Here is a 27327-nt window from a genome sequence, read left to right as displayed (position 1 = left end):
TTTTAAATTTTGTATTGTATGTATTTTAATTTTGGCTGTGCACCGCCCTGAGTCCTTCGGGAGAAGGGCGGTATACAAATTTAAATAATAAATAAATAAATAAATAAACTTCTAGGTACTGCTTTGTTGAAGAACAATGGAGTATTAATTAAATCATGCAATTTTATAAAAGGTGTTTCACTTTATTGATTCGTCAATGAATTATTTGTCAACCCTGAAGCTGGCCTGACTGAGGCCATTTTGAGACTTCAGTGCTGATACATTGGAGAAGAGGGATAGGGAGGGGGGAATAGAGATAGTTGGGGCCTTGTAGTCAAAACAAAATACTTTCTCTTGGGAACCAAGGACATTCCTGCAGGTGCTCGGAAGGAGGGAACTGGAATAACCCAGCAACTGGACAGTATCATGATTGGACCATGTGATTGATTGTTTTGAGAAAGTGGAAAACTTTTACTTTTAATGAGGTGAAAACTGTGGGAATAATCAGAGTCGGTTTTCATCAGCCTGTGCCAATATGACTGTTGCAATATTTTTAGGATCAGACTCAATAATAATAGTAAGAGTTAAAGGATTAAATATACTTCCTTTTATTTACAATAGGCATTCTATATTCACTGAATATTCACAGATAGAAGCAAGGAAAAGGGTGAAGGTGGCTCCTTATATATACAGTGGGTGGAGCTATATGAGGGAGTGGTGAAATATGAATACATTAAGAATAGAAGGATAAATTAACCCCTGATATCCCATTCATATACTATTTACACATTATAGAATAAGGCATTTACATCTGACAATGACATATCCAATAAACCTATTCTTTGAGGAATCTATCTGCTTCAGAGTTTTGTTTGCTATGGGTATGTTACTTGGAACCCTGACATTATTCCTTTGTAATATACTTCATGAAGCCATACATTCCATTTGCTTCTAAGAGTCAAGCAAAGCACTCACCTTTATGGCTTCTCTTCACTGTCTTGTATCAACCCTTCCAAAAATTTCAAAAGCTGGAAGAGGCTAATGCCCAGGTGCTTCCATTCCTTTGCTGGAATTTTCACAATCCCAGTAAATAGAACTGTGGTGTAGTACTTACACATATGAATTCTTGGGCCTTACTGCATGAATAATAAGGAAACCTATTCTTAATATTCCATTTTTGGACTTTTTTGGACTCCCCCTAGGGGGAGAGCCTTCTCTGTGGGGGCACCGACGATCTGGAATGAGCTCCCCCCAGAGATACGGAGGATTCCGGATCTGCGCACCTTCCGCCGCGAGTTGAAGACGCTTTTGTTTCATCAAGCTGGCCTCGCCTAAATCTTCTCCCTTTTAAGTGTAAATTCTAAATTTTTAATGGATTTTAAAATATGGGTATTTTAAATTGGGTATTAATTCAGCCAAATTTATTTAATTCATTTTATTCGATTTTAAATTTTGTATATCTATGTGTTTTATTTCATGGCTGTGCACCGCCCTGAGTCCTTCGGGAGTAGGGCGGTATAGAAATTCAATAAATAAATAAATAAATAAATAAATTGAAAGCTCTGCTAAAAGTGGAACCAACAACTGCGATGGAATGAAGAACTGGCAAGTGGACTGGCTCTTTGTAATTCTCTTCTGTATGAGGAGAATACCTGAAATCACCCACAAGTTCTCCTTAGAGTTGCTCCTTGCGAGAAGACTGCAAGACAGTGATATTTGGCATGTTTATGCTGTAGGGGATAAGGGAATAGGCATCTTGCTCAAGCCATGGTTGGCATCTTTAAGGGCATTGGATTTACATATTTTTCTAATCACTTTTGGAAATTGCTTGTTAACTGATTTTCGGATATTAGAAATCTTTGGATTGACATGTTTACAGTGCCAGGTGAGTTTCCTTCAATCCTTAGCCACGGACATTTTAAGTACAAGTTTAATTTTTTTTTTAAATAAACAGCAAAAGTGTAATTAGAATTTTGATTTTGGAAGGTTACAAACAGACCAGATGAATTTGAAGTAAGATTTTGGAATTAATTATGAAGAATCTTTCCCGTGGGAAAATATTTTTTCTTTGAATTATTAAAAAAAAAACATACCGCTAATAAAAGTTTAACTAATAGACAATAGAGAGAACTGGAAGGAACTAAATGTTACAGTCAAAAGAGACAAACACTCAATTTACTAATACAGAATGAAGCAAAATATTTTAACATTAAACTTATTGAAAAAAATGTTTTGAACAATCAACTAGTTTTAAAAGTATGAGCCTCTATGGAATATACAGTATTTAAAAGATGCTATGGAAATGAAACAAGTGTTACCTGACATGATGACAATTGATTTAAATTTGATTTTAAAATGACAGGTTGTGACATGGAAAAACATGATATAGTGGACGTGTAAAAAAATTGGCTGATATCTTAATAATGAAAAGGTACTGTAGATACAAATAACAAACCAAAAGAATAACCTGGATAATTTTCCTATATTGGATTTACAAAAGAGGTTAAATCTTTAAAGAATTTTGTGAGAAGAAACAAACAAAAAAAAATATGAAAAGAAATCAAACTCCAGGACATTATTTCAAGATTATTAAAAGGGAGGAATATAATGTTCATTTATTTGATTAAGGTTAAATAAATATGTTGCTATCTCTGATAACCTTTAATGGACTTTTGCTGATCAGTACTGATGAGGCTTTAATGAGGATTGTTTATAGATAAGATATGGGATATGAGAAAAAGATATTGTTGTATTTTATAAGAAATTGATAAGTTATTGAAATTGTTTATACTCGTGATAAAAGGGTAAGTTATTTCTTTATATAACTTTTCTTTTTTACTGTTTTCTTTCCTCTTTTCTATTTTTCTTTTCTGCACTTTATATGATTTATTTTTATTCTTTCATTTTTTTAGTTTGTATTAGTTTTTATCTTTATAATAATAAAGCAAAAGTAAAATAAAGATAAAAAATAATATTGTATTTTTGCTAACATTTTTAGTTCTTTGAAGTCATGCAAAAGGAATCAAAAGCATTAGATAAATCTAATCAAGTAACTTCTTGAAAAAACAGGAACACCCTTAATAAAGCAAACTTTTGAAAATATAATCCTCTCCAATTCCCACATAATTTAGGATTTATAATAAACATTAGCTCTCGCATATGTCGTACAATAACAAAAAAATGAAAACAATGTTTTCTAAAAATCTTACTTCAAGGACTGTAAACAGTCTTTTATACATTGTTTCAACTCCTCGTCCTTTTCATAGAATTCCAGAAGAAGGTGAGCATCATCGTGATGGTAACAGTAGATTTTGTATGCTTCTTCTAGTACATCTTTAATCTGTAGAAACACTTGACCTGGGAAAGTCAAAAATACATATAAGTCAAAATAAAACCACTGTCAGATGATACATGATCTCCCTAAAATTTGTAACGGGATATATTGTCTCCTCTAAAATCTGCAGGACACTTACAATTGGTCTTGGAAATTCTGTTTCCTGCTTTGGAATCTCAGTTGGCCTTTTCAGTGGTTGTGCTGCAATTATTGAATATTGCACTAAATCAGTGGTGTCAAGCTTGATTTCATTGAGGGCTGTATCAGAGCTGTGTTTGACCTCCGGAGCGGGGTGGGTGTGGCCAGCTTGAAAACAGAGCTCTGTTTTCACTGGCAGATGGGGGCAGGATGCCGTTGCAGCTGAAAATGGAGCCTGGGAGGGCCGCACGGGGCCCTCCAGAGCTCTTTTTTCGCAGGCAGAGGCACAGCAAGGTGGTACATTGCTGTTTCTAGGGAGGCCCCTTGGACCAGATCTAAGCACCCCATGGGCTGGATCCGGGCCCCGGGCATTGATTTTGACACCCCTGCTCTAAATGACATCCATTAAGGTCTCTTTTTTAAGAGAACCTATTTTACACAGGACAGCTCTTTGACTCAAGTCAACTACAGAGAACTATAAGATCAAAGCGTTGTCAATTTTAGTCCTTGTCTTTATAAGAAATAATTCCTAGCTCCCAGCGACCAGTAAGATCCCACAGAGTTGGTCTCCTCCGGGTCCCGTCAGCTAAACAATGCTGGCTGGCGGGCACACGGAGAAGGGCCTTCTCTCCGGCTGCCCTGGCTCTCTGGAACCAATTACCTCCTGAGGTCCGGATCATCCCCACCCTATTGGCCTTCCGAAAAGCGGTGAAGACCTGGCTTTTCCGGCAGGACTGGGGCCGTTGATCTCGCTCTTGTGATCTGGTGAGATCCGGCCATGAATGGCGTGAATGAGTTTTTAATGTTTTTAATTTTTAAATGTTTTTTGTGATGATTTTTTAAAATGTATTGTGAGCCGCCCTGAGTCTTCGGAGAGGGGCGGCATATAAATTGAATTAATTAAATTAAATTAAATTAAATTAAATTAAATTCTTTAACATATTAGCTGCATTAGGAATCTTTCCTTGTCATTCTCACTTAAGTCGTGATGTGCAAACCAATTTTTATTTATGTTCTTGGTTTGAAAATAAAGCACAGCACTGTTGGGCTCCTTGATTTATAGTGGACACTAAATTAAATCATTCTTGGTTTGTTCAATAGTCACAATAAGGATAGGAGCCCAGTGATAACCAGCTTCAGGGGCACACAGAGACTTTGCCTGATTTCGAAACACCAAGCTGTTATGAAAGGTAAACCCTAAACAAAGAAAAGCACATACCAAAAAGGAAGTCAGTCTTTGACTTCTTGAAAGCAACTAGAAAGAAACTTTCTGAAAGAATTTACTTCTCATTAAGAGTATGATGCAGATACAGAAATGCGAAAGCATAACACATGGTCTTATTTGATACCTCAGCTGCAAAAACATATCTGGAAAAAGCAGCACCTCTGTGCAATGTATTTATTTCGGCTTCTAGCTAAGTTGGGGACAAAACAATTCAGTCTTTGATTTTTCCTTTGTGTCTAGTAGCTAAGATAAATGCCAAACACAGAAAGGTGAACTGGGTTGACAAGAGGCTAAATGCACAGCTTTCATTACAGATAATGTGCACATGGATATGATTAAATGGAGGCATGTCCTTTTTACTGCATGCATAAGAAAAGGAAACCTCCTCTTTCCTCAGCCATTCACATCATTTACTTTAATAACAGTACTAAGAATACGAATCAACAACCTATCAATCAGAGTGTCCTTGGATGCTGCAGAAGGCTGTCTCAAAAAAGCCATTCAACTTATAATTCGATATAATGAAACATGACTATTTTTCTACCTTGTTGCTTCTAAACCAGGAATCACATAGCAACTGTTACAGTCAACAATAATATTCTTGTTTCTTCTAAGATTAACTGTGCATTGGCTGGTTTCATTAATCCCTTTAAATCATGAAGCACTTCCTTTTGTTTCAGTGTTCTGTGTCATTTGTGCTAAGACCTAACTTTAGGGTGCGGCATCTTGTTTAAACCCAGCCAATCTCCCAGTCAACAAATCATGATTTGTTATGTTTTATTTGTTTTTGTTTTTTTAAAAAGACAAAATAAAGCTTTATGTAGTGTGAACCCAAACACTCAGAAAGCTATAGGTTACATAAAGCACTGTGGACATTTTGATGCTTTTCTACTAAGCATAGGTTTGATATATTTAAGAATTACATCTTCAAACTCAAATGCTCCAAAGTAAATCTTGCTATCTTCAGATTTCTAATCACAGTTTGGATGTCAAATTTGAACCAGATCTTCACCCTATATTTGTGTGCCTGTATGTCACGTGTGCATGTGCATACATGTTCATGGAGGTGAAACACTGATTCAATGTGACTAAATATTCAGCATTGGTTCTGTTTAGAATTTGGATGGGTGATCAGATCAAATCTAAGAGCTACAGGCTAGATTGAGAAGTTGAAAAAGCATAGGAGGATGACAATGACAAATCATTCCTCATAGCAAGAAAACGCATGAGTGTGTTCTAGATAGATGTCCTAGCCCATTCCTCCTGACCTAACATATTATTTATAGAATATTGAATTACATCATAACATAAATGATGACCAACTAAAAGATCAAAAAGTTATTTAGCTTTTGCATTCATAAGAAAAAAGCAAAAAAAAAACCAACCCCAAACAATAAAAAAACTCATGGTGAAATCAGTCATTGCAAGGAATATTAGATATTATAATTCAGAAACACATGGAAGGTCAGTTATGTTTGCTTTATATGACATCAAATAAAGCACAATTTGGGAAACTTTTAAAACCCTTGTTTTAATCTGTGTGAAGGTGTTCTTTTTATGCAGCTTTGTCCTTTTTTTTTTCTAGGCAGATCCAGTGGGATGTAGTAACTGAGGTGTTGGACTGGAGCTGCAGGAACCTAAATTCAAGCCCAATCTTAGCCATGGAAAGACACCTTTGTTGTGAAAGTAAAATAAAAATACCAGGGGTAAGATTGCCTGATCTGGTAGCGATGGCAGCGGGTGGTTCGGAGAACCGGTAGCAAAAATCCCTGCACCCCGCCATGCCCAGCTGAGCCATGCAATCATCAGAGTCTTTTTAAAATTATTTTTAAAAGCATTTTTCTACAACCTCTTCAGCAGAAAAAATGCTTTTAAAAGTAAAAAAAAAAAGCCTCAGATGATCGCGCGGCTCAGCTGGGATCGTCAGAGGCTTTTAAAAGCATTTTTTCTACAACCTCATCGGCTGAAGAGGTTATAAAAAAATGCTTTTAAAAGCCTCTGACGATCCCAGCTGAGTTGCCTGATCGTCAGAGGCTTTTAATAGAAAAAAAAGCCTCTGGCGATCAGGTAACTCAGCTGGGATCGTCAGAGGCTTTTAAAAGCATTTTTTTACAACCTCTTCGCCGAAGAGGTTGTAGAAAAAATGGTTTTAAAAGTTAAAAAAAAAAGTTGGCCACGCCCACCCAATCACATTACTCCACCACCACCACGCCACGCCCACAGAACCGGTAGTAACAAATTTTAGATTTCACCACTGAAAAATACCCATATACTGTAAACTGCTTTGAGCTCCTGGATGAAAGACAGAATATAATCTAATAAATATACAGAGTTAGTGGAGGTTTAGAGTGCAGTTAGAACAAGACAACTCATCTCTGGGTGGTTCATTTGAAAAGGGTTAAATAACACAGTCCAGTCACCTGTATCCTAGAAACTCCTAGAGCCAGTCAATTGATCTGTTTGAATATCCTCTAAGAAAAAGAGCTACAAAGCAACCCTCTCCATTACAGAACATACTTGACAGCCAGGTAATATGAAACACAGCTCTTGACAGCCACATCCTGAACAAGAGGTCAAAAAAAGGAAGATGACAGTTTAGCACTTAAAAATACAACCCGTTTGTTTCAGCCCCAGATAAATGTTCTGCTATGTGTTGCCTTTTTAGGCCCCCGCAAGTGGATATCTCTGCTCTCAAACACTGATTGGCAAACAGGCCAGCGGTGGCTGCGGGAGGCTCCACCCACCCACTCGGGCGTCATCACGTCCCGTTTTTGACGCTCTGTGCATGCGCTCCCATTTGTGAACCAGTAGCGAAGGTAAGTGAATACCACCCCCAAACAGGCTTACTGTTTCCAGCCTGACAAATCAGGTAGGGCCTAGTAATGACAAAACCTTATTACAGCTATCCTGATGCCCGGGGCCTTCCCACATCCTGGGGCCAGGACTCTCCAAAATAAAAGATATTTGACCCAGTTAGTACAATTATATGCTGCTGGAAGAGCATCGGTAAGAAAGTCTGATAGGAGCTGATGCCACCTGGATTAAGGTGTGTATGATGTTGCCGGTTGATTATGGGCCTGATTCTCCATCTTTCATTTGTACACTACATGGAATGGTAGTTTGGAAAAATAAACAGGTAAGTTTGACTCTGGCTGGGGCAATGGGCAAATTATAGAAGCATTATTATTACAATTGTTGTTATTGCTGCAGGTAGCACTGTAGAATTCAGGAAGACAACAACATACCGATTATTTGTATGTCTGGTTCCACAGCTGATGTTGCTTCTTCCAACAATGACAACAGTTTGGATGATATTTCATGGACCGATTCAATGTTGCTGAATAAGCTGTCCACATCAAGTCGAGCAATCTAATGAAACCAAAACAATGGGCAAAAACTTGAGGAAAAAATGGGATGCTACTATTGTCAACCTACTCTTTGCTCAGAAACACAATCTACATACTCGCTTTTCAATGGGTTTTCTCATGATCAGATGAAAGAGAGGTTTAAATAAAAGGACAGTTGGAATAAAAACAAAATAAAACTGAATTTGAAATAATTCTCTATAAATGATGAGCATATAATAAGCCAAAATGTATACATTGCTACTAAGATTTGAAACTAACAGGTTAAAGAACTGGATTGAAAAGGATGGGATATTTTTATTACAATATAAATACAATATAAATACATAATATAAGAAATATGTAAAAGAAATATAAATGCAAACAGTTTCAGCTGATATATTTTCATGGCAGGATATGTATAGATCGGTCTTCATTATTTTTTTTAAGCAGTGAAGTCAAAATCATACTGGCTGGAAGACTATGGGAGCTGGAGGACAATACAACTAAGTAACACAAGATTGGAGAATGGTTAATACTCTCTCTCCCCTCAGAGCAACCTCCCAGTAAAGAAATTTTTCCTATCTTAAGGTACGTTTCTCAAACATAAATGTGATAAAACTAAAGGTAATCATGTAAATAATTTAGATTATCTGCTTGATTATTAATTCCTAATGGTCTATAAAAGTTATCCCTTTTTGTTGCAATGCTATATATATACAAAGCAGCCCTACAGATCCACTTAATAATAAAAAAAAATAAAATGTGCAAAATTAATTCAAATGTGCAAAAAATAACAAAAAATATTTTTAATAAAGCGGCCTGCCTGTTTTGCTTGAAAAACAAAACTCAGAATGTGTCGTTTAAGTGGTAGCCAGACGTTTCTGAAGTGCCAGCTGAACAACAAACTGACAGAATAAAACCTGCATGAAAAGATATAATTGTAATAAGCACTTCCATTAGCATCGCTGCCTCAGATGTAGTACCCTGCAGTCTGGGTCTACAAAGCAAATTTACTATAAAATATTGTTAGCTATCTGCATGAGCAAATGCAGCCTCTATGTCTCTCTGGCTTTATTTATTAAATTTCTACGCTGCCCACCTCAACTAAGGGATTCTGGGTAATTTACAACAACATAATAAATAAAACCTGAACAAAAGCACAGACAAAAAGTTCAAACTTATAAGCTTGAAGTGAAAGTCAAAGTTAAAAAATTCAGAAGGCTAAAAAGTTAATGAGAGTGTGGGAGTGCCCTCAAGCCACCAGCTACCCTCAGGGCTGCCTCACACACTTCAGAAGATTGAGGGTAAAATTTCTAAAGAACAGGGGTAACAGCAGAGAAGGCCCCCTTCCTGGTTCAACTGGTTTTGCCAGTTGAAACTCCTTGACTAATGGGATATGAAACATGACCTCCCTGCTTGACTGAGTGGAATGGATTGATGTAGTGGGGATGATAGGTTCCTCAGGTTTTATTTATTTATTTAGCATATGGCATGTGTTAGCCAGGGATCACCGAAGTGGCTGGCTATTCCTCAGGTAACCTAGACCCTTGCCATGAAGTGCTTTAAAGTAAGGTGACCAGATTTTAACATTGGTAAAGAGGGACACTGTGGGTGTGGCTTATTTTGTGGGCGTGGCTAGCTGGTCATGTGACCGGGTGGCCATGGCTATGTGTATAGGGTAAGGTGAACAGATTTTAACATTGGTAAGAGGGACACCATTGTGGGCGTGGCTTATTGTGTGGCTGTGGCTTGGAGGCCATGTGACTGGGTGGGCGTGGCTAGCTGGTCATGTGACCGGGTGGCCATGGCTATGTGTATAGGGACTACTCAGAGGGCTGGAAAGTCATTTCAGCCCTCTGAGTAGTCCATATGCACAAAAGGACTAACCAGAGGGCTGAAAAAGTCATTTCTGACAGGTCCTCGCACTTTTGACTGGTCCTCACACTTATGACCATCCTCACACTTATGCCCATGCAGCATTCTTAACAACCATGTCACTCACTTCCCAACTGCTTCTCTTCACCATGATGACAAGATAGGGGAAAAATGTAAAATGTGAGGACAGTCGTAAGTTCGAGGACTGGTCAAAAGTGTGAGGACCAGTCAAAAATAACTTTTTCAGCCCTCTGAGTAGTCCATATGCATTAAAGGATACAGCAATAGAGAGGGATGAAGGAAGGGAAGGGAAATTAGAGGAGGAGTGACGGTAAGAGAGGGAGGAAGAGAGGAGGAGAAGGAGAAAGGAAGAGGAAATAGGGAGGAGAAGAAGAGGGTGGGGGGAAGAGAAAGTAAGAAGGAAAGAAAAGAGAGGTGGGAGGTTTGAGGAGAAAGATTGCTGTACAATAAAAAAGATGAAAGGGAAGAAAGCCAACCCCAAACAAATATAAAGATATTAAGATAAAGAATGAATTGTTAAACTTTAAAGAATAAAAGAGAACAAATATGAATAAATAGCAATAATTAGAAACACACATACAAACATACAATGTATTTTCTTTGAACAGAATATTTGGCTGGTTCACAAATTTAAACAGCGTTTAGTCATTTCAATTAAATTTACAATTTCTATATTTCCTTTTTGCCATATTTATTCCTCATCTATTTTTTTAAAAAAACAATATTACCCTTCATCCTCATCTCTAATCTTAATCAAATTCAATTTTTCCCTTCTATTCTATATTATACCCCTTCCCATTGTCATCTATTTTTATATCCATCCTCACATTGGTTAATTATGTAATTATGTAATACAGTTGTTTAATACAAATTCAACATTTTAATATAAATCAATTAGTTATATAACTATCTTTTTTGTATATTAATCAATATGAACAGGAATATTCCAGTTATTTCCATGCAATCCAATTTCTTACAAATCAATTAATTATACTTACCAATAATAATAAACCAAATAATTTCCCCCATATATTCCTCCAAACCACAACTTAACCATTTCTGCTTTCAACACAGTATACAATTAACAGTATCTCAATTATTACAATTCCCTAGTTAAAAAGAGCTTTTTTTTCTTTTGTGTTTTAAAATCTTGAACTCTCCTCTTTTGCCCTAAATAATTTCCCATTGTTTGCACCTACCTTTTTTGGTGAGGAAAAGGAAAATAAATCTGCTGCCTAATTTTCCAAGGTTGCAAGCAAACAGCAAAGCCAACAGCCTGTTTTACTTTCAGTTTCGTTTTGAGCTTGGTTTGCACAAAGAGAAAAAAAAACTGCTGAGCAATTTAGCAAGAGCAGAGCCTTGCGCAAATCAGCTGAGAGGGGGACCTTTGAAGCCCCGCGGCAAGAGTTTAAACAGGTTTTTTCCCTCTAGCCATCAGCTGGGACTCAGGAGCAGCCGGGACTCAGGAGGCAGAATGAAAAGTCGGGACTTTTTAAAAACGCTGCGGGACGCGAGACAAATTGCTCAAAAGCGGGACTGTTCCGCCAAAAGCGGGACGTCTGGTCACCTTACTTTAAAGGTGATGACCAACACCTTGAATTGGACCTGAAAGTAAACTAGCAATTGCATCTAGCTTCTTTGCTTTTCTCAGGTAGAAAAAGAGCAAAAAGGAAGGGAGGGAGGGAGGGAAAGAAGGAAAGGAAGGAAGGAAGGAAGGAAGGAAGGAAGGAAGGAAGGAAGGAAGGAAGGGCCAAAACTTTCTTACCTGCCTTTTTTTCAAGGGCTCAACCACTATTCTGATGCAGAGTTCCAGATCACTAAGATAATCTCTTTCTGTTTGAAGTATTTCTGCAATTATCTTTTGCCTTCTGGCCATCATTCGCTTAATCAGTTGTTCTTCAGTTTCCAGGGGTAAACCAACTGGTCCTACAGATCCCGTATGGGGTGCCATCTTTTCTGTAAACAAACAAACAAACTTTTGTTTTACAAACAGGTTAACAACTTGTTTAGGGCTAAATGACCTACGCAAAGGAACAGCTGCACATGGGAACGGCACACAAATCCAGAAGTTTGCAGCTGATATTCTACCAATGGTCATGAACATGATCTAGTGGCTTACTTCATGCCCAGCTTGGATTGGTTTAGTTTATACATAGCGTAGCACTAAGCCATACTCTGATTTTCTTTGATTAGATTCATCAGGTGAAGCTAGCTACTACAACTTGCTGACTGTGAATTATGGCATAGCACATTGTGAGATCCTAACTACTTGGGTGTTGTTCCATAAAACATGGTTAATGAAAACATGATTTGGCTATATATATTTAATAGGAACTGTCATATGAACAAAACTGATGTTTCTGAATTCAAAGATAAGTACAGGTAGTCCTCATTTAGTGACTGCCTCATTTAGTGATACTTTGCAGTTGTAACAATGATGAAAAAGTAACTTTATGATCAATCGTCACATTTACAACTCTCACAGATCTGCAAAGGAAAGATGAAGAAAGATCACAAGGACAATTGCTGTTTCACTTAATGCCTGCTTCACTTAACAACCAAGTGATCAGTTCCAATTGTAATTGCTAAATGAGGACAACCTGGACACATTTATGGCAACAGTCTCATGAAAGGAAAGCTAATCTTAGTTTCCTGTTTCTTTCCTGAGCTTATGTTATACTGATCTTTCTGCTCTAATACTTTGAAACAATACTCAGGATATTCAATATTATTTTTATACACTTACTTGGACTTAACACTTTAGTCTTCATTAAGTGATATGAACACCCAGATTTATCTACCTGAATTAATATCCTCAACATTGCTGTTTCTCTGTTTCTTTCCTCCTTCCATCCCACTTATTGTTTCCCCTCCAATCTGAATTATATTTTTCAGTACAGAAAAGTATTTTCTTTATGTTTATTTATTTATTTATTTATTTATTTTTCAAATTTCTATACCGCCCTTCTCCTTTCGGACTCAGGGCGGTGAACAGCCAAGATAAAAAACATTTATACACAAAAGTTAAAAATAGATTTAAAATAATTAAATAAATTTGGCCCGTAATTTAAAACTTTTCAATTAAAATCCATATCAAATTTTAAAACCAGCCATAAAATCAAGACAGCCTGGCTAACTGATGTTACTTTATAAAGCACAAGTAGTGTAAATGAGAAACACCTATTGTCAAAGAGAAGGCCTTATTTTGTATTGCATAAATACATACATATAAATACATAAACATTTGAAAGTAAGTCAACAGGGATGTCCACAAGATATGCTTTAAAAAAAACAATATTGCAACGAAGAAAGTGCAATTAAAGCTCTGCCTATGTTCTCTGTCAGACATCCCTGTAAATCAGTTCCCATCTGTTTCAGTACTTTATTTTCTTTTAATTTTATTTTTTTTATCCCACGTTTATTGTTTTTAAGAAATGATTCAAGGCAGAGAACATACCTAATGCTTCTTTCTCCTCCTATTTTCTCTACAACCAGCTCCCTATGATGTGAGTTGGATTGAGAGAGTGAGTAACTGGCCCAAAGTCACCCAGTTGGCTTTCATGCTTAATGCTGGCCACACCATAATACAGAAGAGTGCTGGTTGGCTGTCATATAAGCCACCTAAAAACAATTATCTGAGTGAAGTATACATTAATTTATTAAATTTTAAAGCTGATCAGCAGCTTCAGTTTTCCAATAAGAAGAAAATTGTGTTTAAAAATGCAGTGTTAAATAAATCAATGTAATAAAACCACAGGAAGCATTCATACAATTAAAAGCAACAGCGCCATTTCTAAAATGCCAAAAAACTAAAGAGATAATCATCTCAGTTACCACGGCCCTGGTAATTAAATCTCTGCTCACTTCTGTAAAAAACTTTGGCACTAGTGGGATGCTTCTATGATCAGATGCCATTGTCACTGTTGGACCATTGAGTCTATTTACTTCCCAATCACCTGCAGTACAGCAAAAAGAGCAGATTTTATGAGGTGGTACATCGGGGAGTCAGAATTTCTGCTTTTCGTGATCTCTTCCAGTCTCTGTCAGCATCTTGAGAAAGTTTGGGCTGAATAGCCATTGTTGACTGGGACTTCCCATTGTTGAGTCCCATCCACCTGTAGTAACGGCAGCGATATTTTACAAATCTGCCAATAAAGAAAAATTGAAGGTGGAGCCAAGACTGGATTTTGCCCACCAACGGTGACCTTGAAGGAATTCTGTGGGACTTACGTTTGTAGGCTGAGAACAAATGGCAGTCAGCCTCGAATGTTTCTTAGGACAAGGGGAGTGAAAATTGTGGCACTTTGAAAGTAAATTGACTCATTTTGCAGTGTAATAAAATGTGTAATTGTATTATCTTATCCAGTTTTAAAGATTAAATATTTTAATTATGACTTAGAAGTTTGGATGAATGTTGATGCTCAGCAACCATTTGAAATGACAATGGACCTCCCAAGAGCTATTTCCCAAGAAACTTCGAAACTCTGACCCAATTTCAAAGTCCCAACACCCCCAATCCTGCAGTCACATGATCACATGGGCCCTTGGCACCCTGCCCACATTTATGACTGTTTGCAGTACCCCACAGTCATGTGACTGTAATTTGTGACTTTTTTGCCGGATATTGGTGTTTACTTTGGTATGATGGGTTCATTTAAGGAGTGGGCTGTTTGTTTAATGATTACAACATTCATTTAATGACTACGGCATTTGTTTAACTGCTACAAAAAGGATTGTAAAATTGGGCACAGTCACATGTTGACCCACATAATGACCAACATGACTTGCAACTGTAATTCTCGGCTCACTCACAATCATAAGTTGTGGAGTACCTTTCACACACACAGAGACAAATCTACAAAAGAGAAACATCTTCTGTAACACATATAGGATTTCACGTCCTATCTGTACAGATACAAATATTGTTATGTTGGGAGTAGAAGTAGGGGTGAAATGCTACCAGTTCGCTCCAGTTCAGGCAAACCGGTAGTAATAAAAGCTACCAATTTGGGTGAACCAGTAGTTAAAAAAAGCTACCAATGGAACCGGTATTTCCGACGATCAGCTGTGCAGCATGGTTTAGCTTTGCTAGAAAGTAGGAAATCCTGCTAAATCACACACCACAGCTGATCCCCCCTCGCTTCTACTTACCTTCCCAAGCCTCCTTTTTGTGTGCATGTGGTATTTCCGAACTGGTATTTCCGACGATTGTGTATGTGGTACGATTGATGTGCATGCAGTATTTCCAAACCGGTATATCCGACAATCAGCTGTGCAGTGGGGTTTAGCTTTGCTAAATCCTGCTAAATCGTGCACCACAGCTAATCCCCCCCTCGCTTCTACTTACCTTCCCAAGCCTCCTTTTTGTGTGCATGCAGTATTTCTGAACCGGTATTTCCGACAATCGTGCATGTGGTATGATCAACGTGCAGGCGGTATTTCCGAATCAGTATTTCCGACGATCAGCTGTGCAGCGGGGTTTAGCTTTGCTAGAAAGTAGGAAATCCTGCTAAATCGCGCACAACAGCTGATTCCCTCCTCACTTCTACTTATCTTTCCAAGCCTCCTTTTGGTGCGCATGTGCATGCGGCATGCGTTTGGCACGTGGTGCGCATGCGCAGCCAGCGAACCGATAGCAAACCAGTTCGGATTTCACCACTGAGTAGAAGGTGTGATTTCTACACCTTCTATCTTCAGATAAGATTGGGAATACCAGGGAAATTTCTGAAAATGTTAAAGCATGAAATTTGGACAAATGTCTCTGAGAGCCTATTGCAGACGCAAAGCAGGAAACCACCTTTCTCTCCTTTGTGTTTTCAGCAGAGAACACTGGAAGAAGGTGAGATTAGCTGTGGCCACCTTCTATTGTGAAATACAACAGGAGCTCAGCTTGCTTGTCCTTGGAGGTGCCAGGTTACCTGCCTGTCAAGCTCTCCCTGGAGGAAAGACATTACAAATAAGAAGCCTCAGGGAAACATAAAGAAAGCTTTGTGTCAGGAATCAGGCTAGATTTTAATAATAAAGTCATTCCCTACATTTTTCTTAACAGGTTCAAAGGAAGAGAGGTCTATCTGAGCAAGGAGAGGACAAAGAAAAGGGCAAGGGAGGGCAAGTGGGTTGCCAGGTGGGAAACTCCAGGTTCTGCAACATATCTGTGGGAATCTGCTTGAGAGATTTGTCTGAGGGAGGACAAGAGCTCAGAAAGGCCCTGAGGGAAGGCTTCTACAGAGGAGAAATGCTAAGGGTGTGGATTTTCTACTCTTTTAAAAAGAGGAATTAGTAAATTGCAGAGGAATATACTTCCAGTCCAAATAAACAAGCCCCTTTTAAAGCACCCAAAGATCTTTAAAAAAAAAAAACCCACTAGACTCCTTTGATAATTTAATATTTGAAAATATATATAGAGATAGATATATTTGTCTAGCCATTTTTTTCCAATTTATTTATTATTATTTTTTGAAAGACAGATAGTTTACAGGAAAATCAGTTTTTGTGACTTGTGTTTGCAGGTTAACATTAATGATTTGATGCTTTGAACTATATAAAATGTATTTCACTGGTAACATGAACAGTTAAATTCCACATTAATTTCTCCTAGAATATAGTCCTTCTCACTAGTACTATAGTGGTTGGAATTATACATCCTAATACATTCTGGTATTATTTATTGAATTAGCCACAAATGATTAAGGTCATAAATAAGCCTATCTATCAACTATGATTTACCAACCTGCCTTGATTTGGTTCAACCAATTTGCTAATCCAAAAGCAAACTAACTACATCATTAGTTTAATGTGACATGGGAACGCAGTTGACTACCAACAACAATCCAGGGTGTCATATAGAAGTTTTCCAACCTTAAATATTTATTTTCTTACTTCTACAATTTTTACACTGCCTCAGTTATAAAAAAGCCTCTGAGAAATATACAAAGATGTGTTGTGACACATTGTGCAGACAAATGCATAATAAATAACCAAAAGAATGTAAATCCAAAATTGTATTATCTATTATTATTATTAACAGTTACACGTTCAAACAACTGTTATCAGTTTTTACCAGCTTGTAGAGAGGCACAAGAATAGGAGATACCTTTGAGAGGGGGAAGGGGGGAGGGTAAGCTGTTCTAAAGGAAGAAAAGACCAAAGGACTCCATCTTTCTCTCTCTTACTAGGCAATCTCTCTCTCTGATCATTCAGATTGGGCAGACAGAAAATTTATGGAATAGAAAACCAGACTCTGAACTACAGAAGATCTTATGGAAGTACCAGAAATTGAATCTGAGATTGTCATCATGAAAAAAATGTGCACTGTGCACTAAGTTATGAGTTTCCTTTCCAAAGCTGAAAGAACTCAAAATTCTGGACTAGCAGAAATACAGGGAATGAACACAATTGGAAATCATAACTAAATAGAATTCATTTGCAGAATATCCTATACCCGTAATGGCGAACCTATGGCATGCATGCCCGAGGTGGCACACAGAGCCATCTCTCCGGGCACATGAGCTGTTGCCCAACTCACCTGCAGCTACGCACGCGCCCCAACAATTCAGGGGACCCAGCTGCTCTTCGGAGCTCTCCTGCGCATGCACGTGCATTTGCACATGCATGCGAGAGTACTTGCGTGCAGCATGCACATGCATAGACATCATTTGTGCATGTGCATTGCGCATGCAAAAACCATGTGCATGCACAGATGGTGCAATTGTGCGCACAGTGCACAGGGGGAGCCACGCAAATGCGCACGTAGTGCATGGGGGAGCCACATTAAAGCCGCACACATGTGCAGATGGTGTGGTGTCACACACAACGCATGGGGGAGGAGCTGTATGCACGCACGCAAAGCACGTACCTGTTTGGCACTCGGTGAGTAAAAGGTTTGCCACCACTGTTTAAAGCACAGTATGCTTTAAAATGTTTACGCAAATGAACTGTATGTCTGAATTGTAGGAATATATGCAAATTCTCCACCTTCTCAACTGCTATTCATAAATGTCTTTCCCTTCCTGATTGACTCAAGGATTCGGCCATGACTGATTTAATCATGATATGATTAACACAGTGGCTTGGTTTACATATAATTCTAATTCATAATGATGATCATAAAAGCAGCATTAATGAAGGAAGCAAACCATATCATGAGTTAACACAATGGGTGAAACATCTTACGGAGGGTGTTTCACCTCACAAACAGTAATAATGGCTAATGCAAATAGGTAGGTTCTCTTTGAACAGAATAGGGAAACCTTGCTAGTCTTAACCTCATTAATATAACTGTTGATCTGTTATAACCTGTTATCTGACTCCCTTTAGAAGCAAATGCTGAAATTTATGCCATCTGAGAAAGCTTCCCCTCAGTATCAGATTTCCCATGTATTTCAGGCAAAGAAACATTATAGTCACTATAACCTTGCACAAACCACTAGAGAATTTGACACTGCTCAACTATTATCAAGTCTATCCAGCGATACCTATTTAAGTAATCCAAAACTCCAGTTTTTTGTTGAACCATATATTGCAAGTAGCTATGAAAAAGGCACCTAACTTTTACAGAAAATATTTGATCTCCATTCCTTGACTTTAGATTCTTTTAATGATTGAATTAATGTTTTCTGGAATATTGAAAAAAATTCAATTAAAAAAATTATCAAAGATAAAATAATATCCTTATTGTGAATGCTTCTGATGGGCTCAGGTCAGGGGTGGGTTCTACTTACCTTTACTACCGGTTTGCAGCGGGGCCGTGCATGCTCGCTTCGCTCGCGCAGAAGCATTTTGATGGCATTGGGGTCGGTGGGCGGAGCCTCCCGCCGGTTTTACTACCGGTTCTATAGAACTGGTGCGAACCCATCACTGGCTCAGGTGAGTAATGTCTGTCCTACCTTGGTTGTGAATTCTAAAGTTACTACATAAAACAATCTCTGAATTAATTCTGTAATATAATTCCTTCCCAAGTGTGATTCCTGTAGCACCTCCGGGTATTTCACTGTGCACTGAAGACCCTGTTGTTCCGCCAGGCCGGGCTATCGACATGATAATTTTAAATTGGGGTATTTTAAATTTCTGGGGTTTTAAATGGAGCCAAATTTATTTAATAATTTTAAATTTTAAATTGATGTTTGTCTTGTGTTTTTAAATAGGCTGTACACCGCCCTGAGTCCTTTGGGAGAAGGGCGGTATAGAAATATAATAATAATAATAATAATAATAATAATAATAATAATAATAATAATAATAATAATAATAATATCTTCAGAGAATACTTCTCCAAAGCATAGTAACTGAAAAATATTAATATTCTAAATCTTCCAAGTAAAATATAAAATGATTTATTCCTATAGTAATAGGGTAAAACTGTGATTCATTAACTGAAAATATATCGGGATCTCTATACTGTTAAGTGCAAATCTTCTCTACTGTATTTGCCATCAATAACCATTTATAACCTTCAAATAACTATAAGATGGATAGAAGGTAGTTAAAAAACCCATCTAATCCAAGAACAGCCATTTCAGTTAGGCTCTGCAGCATTCAAATGCTACTAATGGAATAAACGTTAAGCCAATATTCATTTCTTAACAGTATCTCAACATAGTTATGAAAGGCAGAGATATTTTTTGATACTGGCTCCTTGGCTCATCTAATCTACTCTAGAAGCTATTCAGTATGTTGCAGACAAGAATGGTCCATCTCCTAATAGAGGACTATGTTTACAGTCTTGCAGGAGTATCTTCAGACTATGTTCAAAAATGTCAAGATTGGAGCTACAAAGTTCCACCTTCACATAAAAAAACCCGGCAGAAGTTTGCTTGCACTAGTTGCCCTCTTGACTTTTTTTTTACTGCAGTCTTGGAGCTCATAAGTATCACTAAAGGCTTAGGTATCTTCCTGCAGTTTCCAACAAAAATGGACAAAGCAAACATAATTTCTCCTGGCCAATTCTATCCGCACATTAGTCAATTCACTTGGTTTGCGAAAGGATGATTGAAAATGATTCAGAAATATCAAACAATATAAAACACAGTTGCTGGGAGGCAGATTAAGACAGAGCTACACAATCTACAACTATCTAAAGTTTACAATACCTTTCCAAAAATTACGACTGGGTTGCAATCTTCATTCATGCACTCATTTGAATTATAAGACACAAGAACAGTTTTTTCCCGAACGCCATCACTCTGCTAAACAAATAATTCCCTCAACACTGTCAAACTAGTTACTAAATCTGCATTACTAATAATCTTCTTGTCATTCCTATCACTCATCTCCTCCCACTTATGACTGTATGATTGTAATCTTGCTGGTATTCTTAAGATTTATATTGACTGTTTCCCTATGACTATCATTAAGTGTTGTATTTTATGATTCTTGACAAATGTATCTTTTCTTTTATGTACTCCGAGAGCGTATGCACCAAGACAAATTCCTTGTGCGTCCAATCACACTTGGCCAATAAATTCTATTCTATTCTATTCTATTCTATTCTATTCTATTCTATTCTATTCTATTCTATTCTATTCTATTCTATTCTATTCTATTCTATTCTATTTCAAAGTTACCTTTAGGAGACACCATCTCAAGGATTTCCCCTGTATTTTATCTTCACCATAGCATTCCTCTTGAGGTAGGTTTGGCTAAAAGAGACTGATTGGCTGAAATCATCCAGTGAATTTTTTGGTACATTTCAACTTGGTTTCTTTATCCTATACCAACATCTTAATCACTATAACCCCCGGCTACATGATTAAAGAAGGACACTATTAGAAGAGTAATTCATTATATGTATTTAATCAATCAAATCGCATAAACACTGTCCACCCCAAATCCATTGGAGTGAGGTAGCTAATCAATTTAAGCAAATAAATAAAATTGTTTATCTGACCATTCCCTTAAGGCTTTAAGGTTGGTTCATAGGTTTGCATTTACTATACATTACAAGTTAAAAAGTAAGGCAAGTTGCCTTCATTGTACTACATTTTAAAGAATACATAATTAAAATGATAAATATATCAGTTCCCACCGTTGCATCAAGTTTAGATTGATGACAGAATGGAAGATGTATAAATAGATGCTACATTCTTCAAAATCAAACTTCAAGTGATGCTCATTGGGTCTTTTTTATTCTTAACATCTCATTTTGTACAATTATTAAGCTGTACTACAGTATATCTATTTGATTAATAGGATATTTAAGGATCAGTTTTCACAGGGAGTTTAGTTATACAATATAAGTATTTGCTACCTGATAAAAAAAAATAGGGAGAGTTTTTAGGCTTTCAAAAATACTAACCAATTTAATTAACTATGATTGCCTAGAGCTCCAAGAGAATGACATCTGAATAGAGTGTTTAACATGAAAAAGGAAGTTATAAAGGTCAACAGATATTTACATAAGCATTGTTTTTCCACTGTGATAATTATGTCCTGTTATACTCCTATTTGTAACTTGATCTATCCAGACCAAAAAAACATCCAGTCATTCCAGAGGGTTTATATTCCTACAGGGTTGGTGCATTAAGCAATAAATAAAACATATATGGTAAATAATTTATAGGAGAGTTAGATATAATGAATGGCAACTAATATAAAAAGGATCACTATACATCCATTTAGGCCACAAATAACAAAAAAGTCCTGCCTTCTGCAAACATTGGCTTAAGGAGGAAAACTGTAATCCATTATGTTAATTCTAATAAATTCAGTTCCTGTTTAAATTGCTCATGGGATCACCATATGCAATCTTCTAACAAGCAAAGTCAGAATTGTTAGTAATTGTATTACTAACTTAACAACTGCAGTGATTCACTTAACAACTGTGGCAAAAAAAAATGAGGCAAACTCACTTAACAATTGTCTCACTTAGCAACAGAAATTTTGGGCTCAATTGTGGCTGTACTACTCGTACTATGAAGCTGAGGATGTTGTCAAACCTGGTTAGAATTATTTATATATATTGTGCTATATAAGCCAGGTGAATAAGTCCAACCAACTAACATTATCCAGAGGTTACTTGGTTGTGAAAATCCAGCCACAAGAGATTTCCTACTCTGAGGAAATCCCACGGGAGGGGCTGATAGCAAGAGCAGCGAGGAGAACTGAGTCTAAATCAGATAAACAGGTAATATAGCTCAAGGCAAGGTTTTCATCCAGAGGCCTCACTAGAATCTGAACAAATTCTGTGATTTCTCTTCAGGGACTCAAAATATTTTTAATAACTGATTATACTGATAAAATTAAGTTTACATGTTGTTCTAACCCTCTTGGCCTTATTCACATATACTACTAAGCCATAATCCATCAACTATAGTGGCTGGGGTCATACATCACTCTAAAATCAAAGCAAATAAAATAGATTATGGCTTGTTGCAAATGCCCATATAGAGGGTTCAACAAAATGGTCTCCTTTTCCATCCCTCCAGTTACATGTGCAGAATGGAGGAGGAATTGCCTTTTCCAGGACCTCGGAGCCGCAGTGGGCCAGGAACAGGGCTCTTCTGCGGTCATTGTCCAGGTCTCTGAAGTTGTTGCCGCTCAGAAATTGCCGGAACCTGATCATATATGACTTCCATTTCCCCTTCCTCGGTCGGAAAGGGGCGATGGCGAGCATTGCGGTCTCAGGTGCTGCCATGCTGCTGGTAGCCTCGGCTTCAGTGACTTCAGCTCTTTGTTCGGTTGCTGGTGTCTCGAGGTTCTTCGCTCTCATTCTTGAATCCTTTGTCGCCAGTATTAGATCAGGCGCAGGGAAAAGAAGATGCAACCAGCGTGGTCCATTCAGTACTTTATTGATTACAGGAACAGACTGGCGGCTGAGCTGCCGGAGCTCTCCTTTTAAGCGCTCCGGCAAGTTGCACCGCCCAGAGACAGCGGTTTGAATTTCCCGCCGGTGGATTAGCCAATCCCCGGCGGATGTCCTTATAAGGACATAACAATCCTATTTTCCATCTCTATTCTGCTGTCATTATATACGTACATAAAAGGCTTAAAGCTAGAATAACCGAAGGCCAGTTCTTTTGGGACCATCCAGTGATTACCCAAAGTATTGTTTGCAGAAGTTTGGGGAAGTTCTGTGCTTTTGAGATATAGCTATAAGAATAATGTAAATTTATTAACTGCTGCCAGGAATGCCTATGCTCAATGTTGGAAACAGCCATGTACATCCGCAGAGAAAGTGGTCATACAAAAGATCATGAATTGTGCAGAAATGGACAAATTAACACTGAGTTTAAAAGATAAAGAGACATCGATATTTTACAATGTGTGGGAACAGTGGTATAACTGGATAGAACGGAGATAGATTGAAGATAGATAGTTATTAAGTACAAGTAATAGATAAAATAAGAATGTAAATACGCGCAGTTTAATTTTTGTAAATAATGCATGAATTATTGTCACAAGAAAAACACCACAATTAGCTGTTTTTTAATTTTTTATGTTTTTAATGTAATAAAAGTTTGATAAAGTGTTTATAAAAAAAAGAATAATGTAAATTATTTTCCTGTTTTTTCTTGCCTTTCTCTCACTAATGGAATATAACGTAGATCCTATAAAATGATCCTGTATATTGACTAAAGCTGGGAAATGGAAATGGGCAGAAAAAGTATTTTCCAATATCAGTTTCCTTTTGTAGCTAACCAGAAGGTAGCCTTAACAAACGAAGCATCTAGCAATGCTTTCTCACAGGGAAATTCTTCCTGATTAATTGCTCTGTCAATCCCATACAATCCCTTTGCATATAGGGAAATACAGCCTGTATCCTATAGGAAGGTTCTTGGAAATGAAAAGGGTGAGTTTTACATCACAGGCTACTGTTTGTGACTGAATTCCACTGTTCCTGGGAGTAAAATGCTCCTGTGAGGTTGCTTTAGGGCAAGGTTACAAACCTGTTCAGCATTATAACCTACATTCCACCAGCAGAGTGGATGTGAGGCGGTATTATTTAAGCCACTTTGGCAGCAATCCAAAATGATCATTATCTAGCCTAACTTTCTCATACAGAATTAGGAAAGGTCCTTTTTAGGAGTAGAAGCTCCCCCCCCCTTTACAGAGAGTTTGCAACTTATGACCATTTGTTTAATGATTCAAAGATGCAATGGCATTGAAAAACTTACGATGGGTTTATGACAGTGGCGGGATTCAATTTTTTTTACTACTGGTTCTGTGGGTGTGGCTTGGTGGGTGTGGCATGGCTTGGTGGGCGTGGCAGGGGAAGGATACTGTAAAATCTCCATTCCCACCCCACTCCAGGGAAAGGATACTGTAAAATCTCCATTCCCACCCCACTCCAGGGGAAGATATTGTAAAATCTCCATTCCCTCCCTACTCCAGGGGAAGGATACTGTAAAATCTCCATTTCCTCCCCACTCCTGGGGAAGGATACTGTAAAATCTCCATTTCCTCCCCACTCCAGGGGAAGGTTACTGCAAAATCTCCACTCCTTCCCCACTCCAGGGGAAGGTTACTGCAAAATCCCCAATTCCTCCCCACTCCAGGGGAAGGTTACTGCAAAATCTCCATTCCCTCCCCACAATCTCCATTCCCACCCCACTTCAGGGGAAGGATACTGTAAAATCTCAATTTCCTTCCCATTCCAGGGGAAGGATACTGTAAAATCTCCATTCCCACCCCATTCCAGGGGAAGGTTACTGTGAAAACTCCATTCCCACCCCACTCCAGGAGAAGGATACTGTAAAATCTCCACTCCCTCCCCAGTCCAGGAGAAGGTTACTGCAAAATCCCCATTTCTTCCTGATCAACTGGGACTCGGGAGGCAGAGAATAGATGGGGGTGGGGCCAGTCAGAGATGGTATTTACCGGTTCTCCAAACTATTCAAAATTTCGCTATCGGTTCTCCAGAACCTGCTGAATACCACCTCTGGTTTATGACTGTTGTGGCATTTCCATGGTCATGTGATCATGATTTGAGTGTTTGGCAAGTGGCACGTGTTTAATGGTTGCAGTGTCTCAGAATTATGTGATCACCATTTATGACCTTCCCAAGGACTTTCCGACAGGCAAGGTCAATGGAGGAAGCCAAAGTCGGTTAACAACAATGTGATTCCCTTATGGCAAAAATTCAGGTGAAACCCAATGACAGTGTCATTTATCAATGAATATTCTGGTCCCAACTGTAGTTGCAAATTGAGGACTTACCTATATATCTGTATATGTGTCTATACATACACCCACACCTGCATGCAGTTATTTTAAAGGTATAGAGGTTAGAGTTGGACTTGCCTTGTTCTGAGAATAACAAATTAGTGTTTTCTTCATTTATGGCCTCAGGGACAGAAGCCTGGAAAAATCAATACTCTCACTTCGCTTGTTTCAGATCCAAACACGAACATAATGAAGCAAAACTTTTTTTCTCTTTCCAAGACAAACCTTCCCCCGCTTACTTCCTATTATTTCACTTCACGTGTCCCATAAAGTCTGTCCTTTTCGCAGAATGCATTTTCCACACTGAAAATAGGGTACTTCGCACCTGTCTAAAATGTGGCTTTAAAGCATTGTATAATTGTGAACAAAGTTAATGTGTCCTTTAATTAAAATCTTCCCTTCAGTGTAATGAGATAAACTAAGTACCTTTCGCGGTGTTTCTATCTTATTACTCTTTCTGAAACAATAATAAAAAAGTATTAGCTGCCTTAAGAATCTTCTAGGTAGAACATCCTCCTCTTCTTCCTGATCATTGTTTCCAAGTATATGGATTACTCCTGCCATCATTGCACATTGCTTTGAGATGGTTGGACCAAATATTAAGAAAAGCAGCTTGATATTTTTCCTTTCTCCTCCCTCCCTCCCCTGCCCAATTTTTACCTTGCAATTTCAGGTTGTATTCACTCCTGTCTGACTGGCTCCTCCTCAAGGTTGCAGAGCTGCTGTTGTGGTCTCCTGCAACGCTGCTCTCCACCACCGTGTCCGTCTTCCTCCTCTCCAGCATGTACAATCTCTGCTTGAGGAAAGTCAGGTTCTTTTTCTTGATCCCCGCACTTTCTTTTCCAGTAGGATCTTTGGTTTCCATTTCCAAGCAGGTGTTTCTTTTCCCAGTGGTTGGGAAAATAATAATACAAGGAGCTTAGCAGGGAGGGGTGCGTGTGCTTGTTGCGTGGGCAACAGGATCGGCTTCCTTCAAGGAACAGCTGACGTGCTGAAGAGACCCGCATAAGTTCACTTCTTACCTGGCTCACCTGAGTGCCACCTTTACAGTGTAACCGGGCTCCACCCCTATGAAGTCATCTTTTAGTACACTGACTGGGGAACCAGACACCTGTTACCTGAGAGGTTTGCGGCAGCAGGTATATGTATAGCATAGCAGCAGGGACCAGATCTCCCTTATTAACTTCTTTTTAGAAGTCGGTGTTCATCTATTTGCATTTCTCCTTTTCATTTACTTTCCTCTGGTTTTTTTTTTTTTTACAAGTTGCAGAATATCTACTTGGTTTTATTTTTAATTATTCATACAAAAAACAGACAAGGCATGCTTTAAAGGCTGCTGGCCAGAAAATCCACCTAAGGCCCTATTTATTTTCCCCTGTAGGTAAAATGTATGGAGGTCTCTGAAGCTTATTTCTCTTGAAGGGTTCTGTCATGCAGATCAAGCTGAGAGCTCTTCGATTGTCCTACTTTAATACTTTCTTATTAAAAGAAAGAAGTTAATTCTTTGAGGATTAAGGGATTTTGGTGTTGGGGGTGGGGTGGATGGGTGGGGTTGAGCAATAAATCTTCCCCAACCCCCAATATGTAAAACATTCAAAAAATGAATTTGCCAATCGGGAGGCAGAACTTTCTCTCTCTCCCTCCCCCTCCCTCTCTGTCTTGGCAGGAAATCAAAGCACATTCAACCCCCCCCCACACACACACATTTTGTGGCACTATCCAAGTTACCTCAAAGGACGGCAGTCCTGAAACCCCAGGTGTGGGTTTAAAGACCTGGAAGCCAGTTTTTCTCCAGAGAAAGAAGTATGAAGTGCCTTCTTCCATCCGATCCTCACAAAATCTCAATCACCCTCTTGATCTTTGTAGGGCAGGGGAGTCAAACTTGATTTCATTGAGGGTTGTGTTTCACCTTGGGGACTGGGGTGGGCATGACCAGCTCAAGGGCATTTGTGAGGTGAGGGGGTGTCTGTGGTGGCCCAAGCGCTCTGCCAGTGAAAACGGGCTCCCGAGCTCCATTTTTTACTGCGATGGCCTCCTGCAACCCTCTGCCATTGAAAACGGAGCTCAGGAGGGCTGCATGCAGCCCTCCTGAGCTCCGTTTCCGCGGGCAGAGGCACCGCGGGCCAGTCTTTCGCTGTTCCCAGGGCAGCCCCACAGGTCAGATCTAAGCACCCCACGGGCTGGATCTGGTCCCCAGGCCTTGAGTTTGGCACCTCTGTTGTAGGGGGACCCAATTTTGAATCTGTATC

At 38.5% G+C, this 27327-nt stretch overlaps 1 protein-coding gene across 1 annotated transcript in view; it reads right to left on the bottom strand.

The window, feature by feature from the left end:
- Window positions 1–26111, bottom strand: part of ARHGEF38 (Rho guanine nucleotide exchange factor 38) — a 53074-nt gene extending 26963 nt beyond the window's left edge. Inside the window, exons 1-4 of the mRNA XM_034442222.3 lie at window positions 25739–26111; window positions 11685–11875; window positions 7922–8045; window positions 3189–3336 (exon numbers count right to left, since the gene is read on the bottom strand). Of these exons, the coding sequence (XP_034298113.1) occupies window positions 3189–3336; window positions 7922–8045; window positions 11685–11875; window positions 25739–25943 (668 nt within the window). The 5' untranslated portion in view covers window positions 25944–26111. The remainder of the gene's footprint in view (window positions 1–3188; window positions 3337–7921; window positions 8046–11684; window positions 11876–25738) is intronic.
- Window positions 26112–27327: the final 1216 nt, after the last annotated feature.

Source organism: Pantherophis guttatus, chromosome 8 (genome assembly GCF_059756535.1).
Source record: "Pantherophis guttatus breed Tessera chromosome 8, ASM5975653v1, whole genome shotgun sequence".
Lineage (NCBI taxonomy): Eukaryota > Metazoa > Chordata > Lepidosauria > Squamata > Colubridae > Pantherophis > Pantherophis guttatus.
This window is presented reverse-complemented; position numbering and strand designations above follow the sequence as displayed.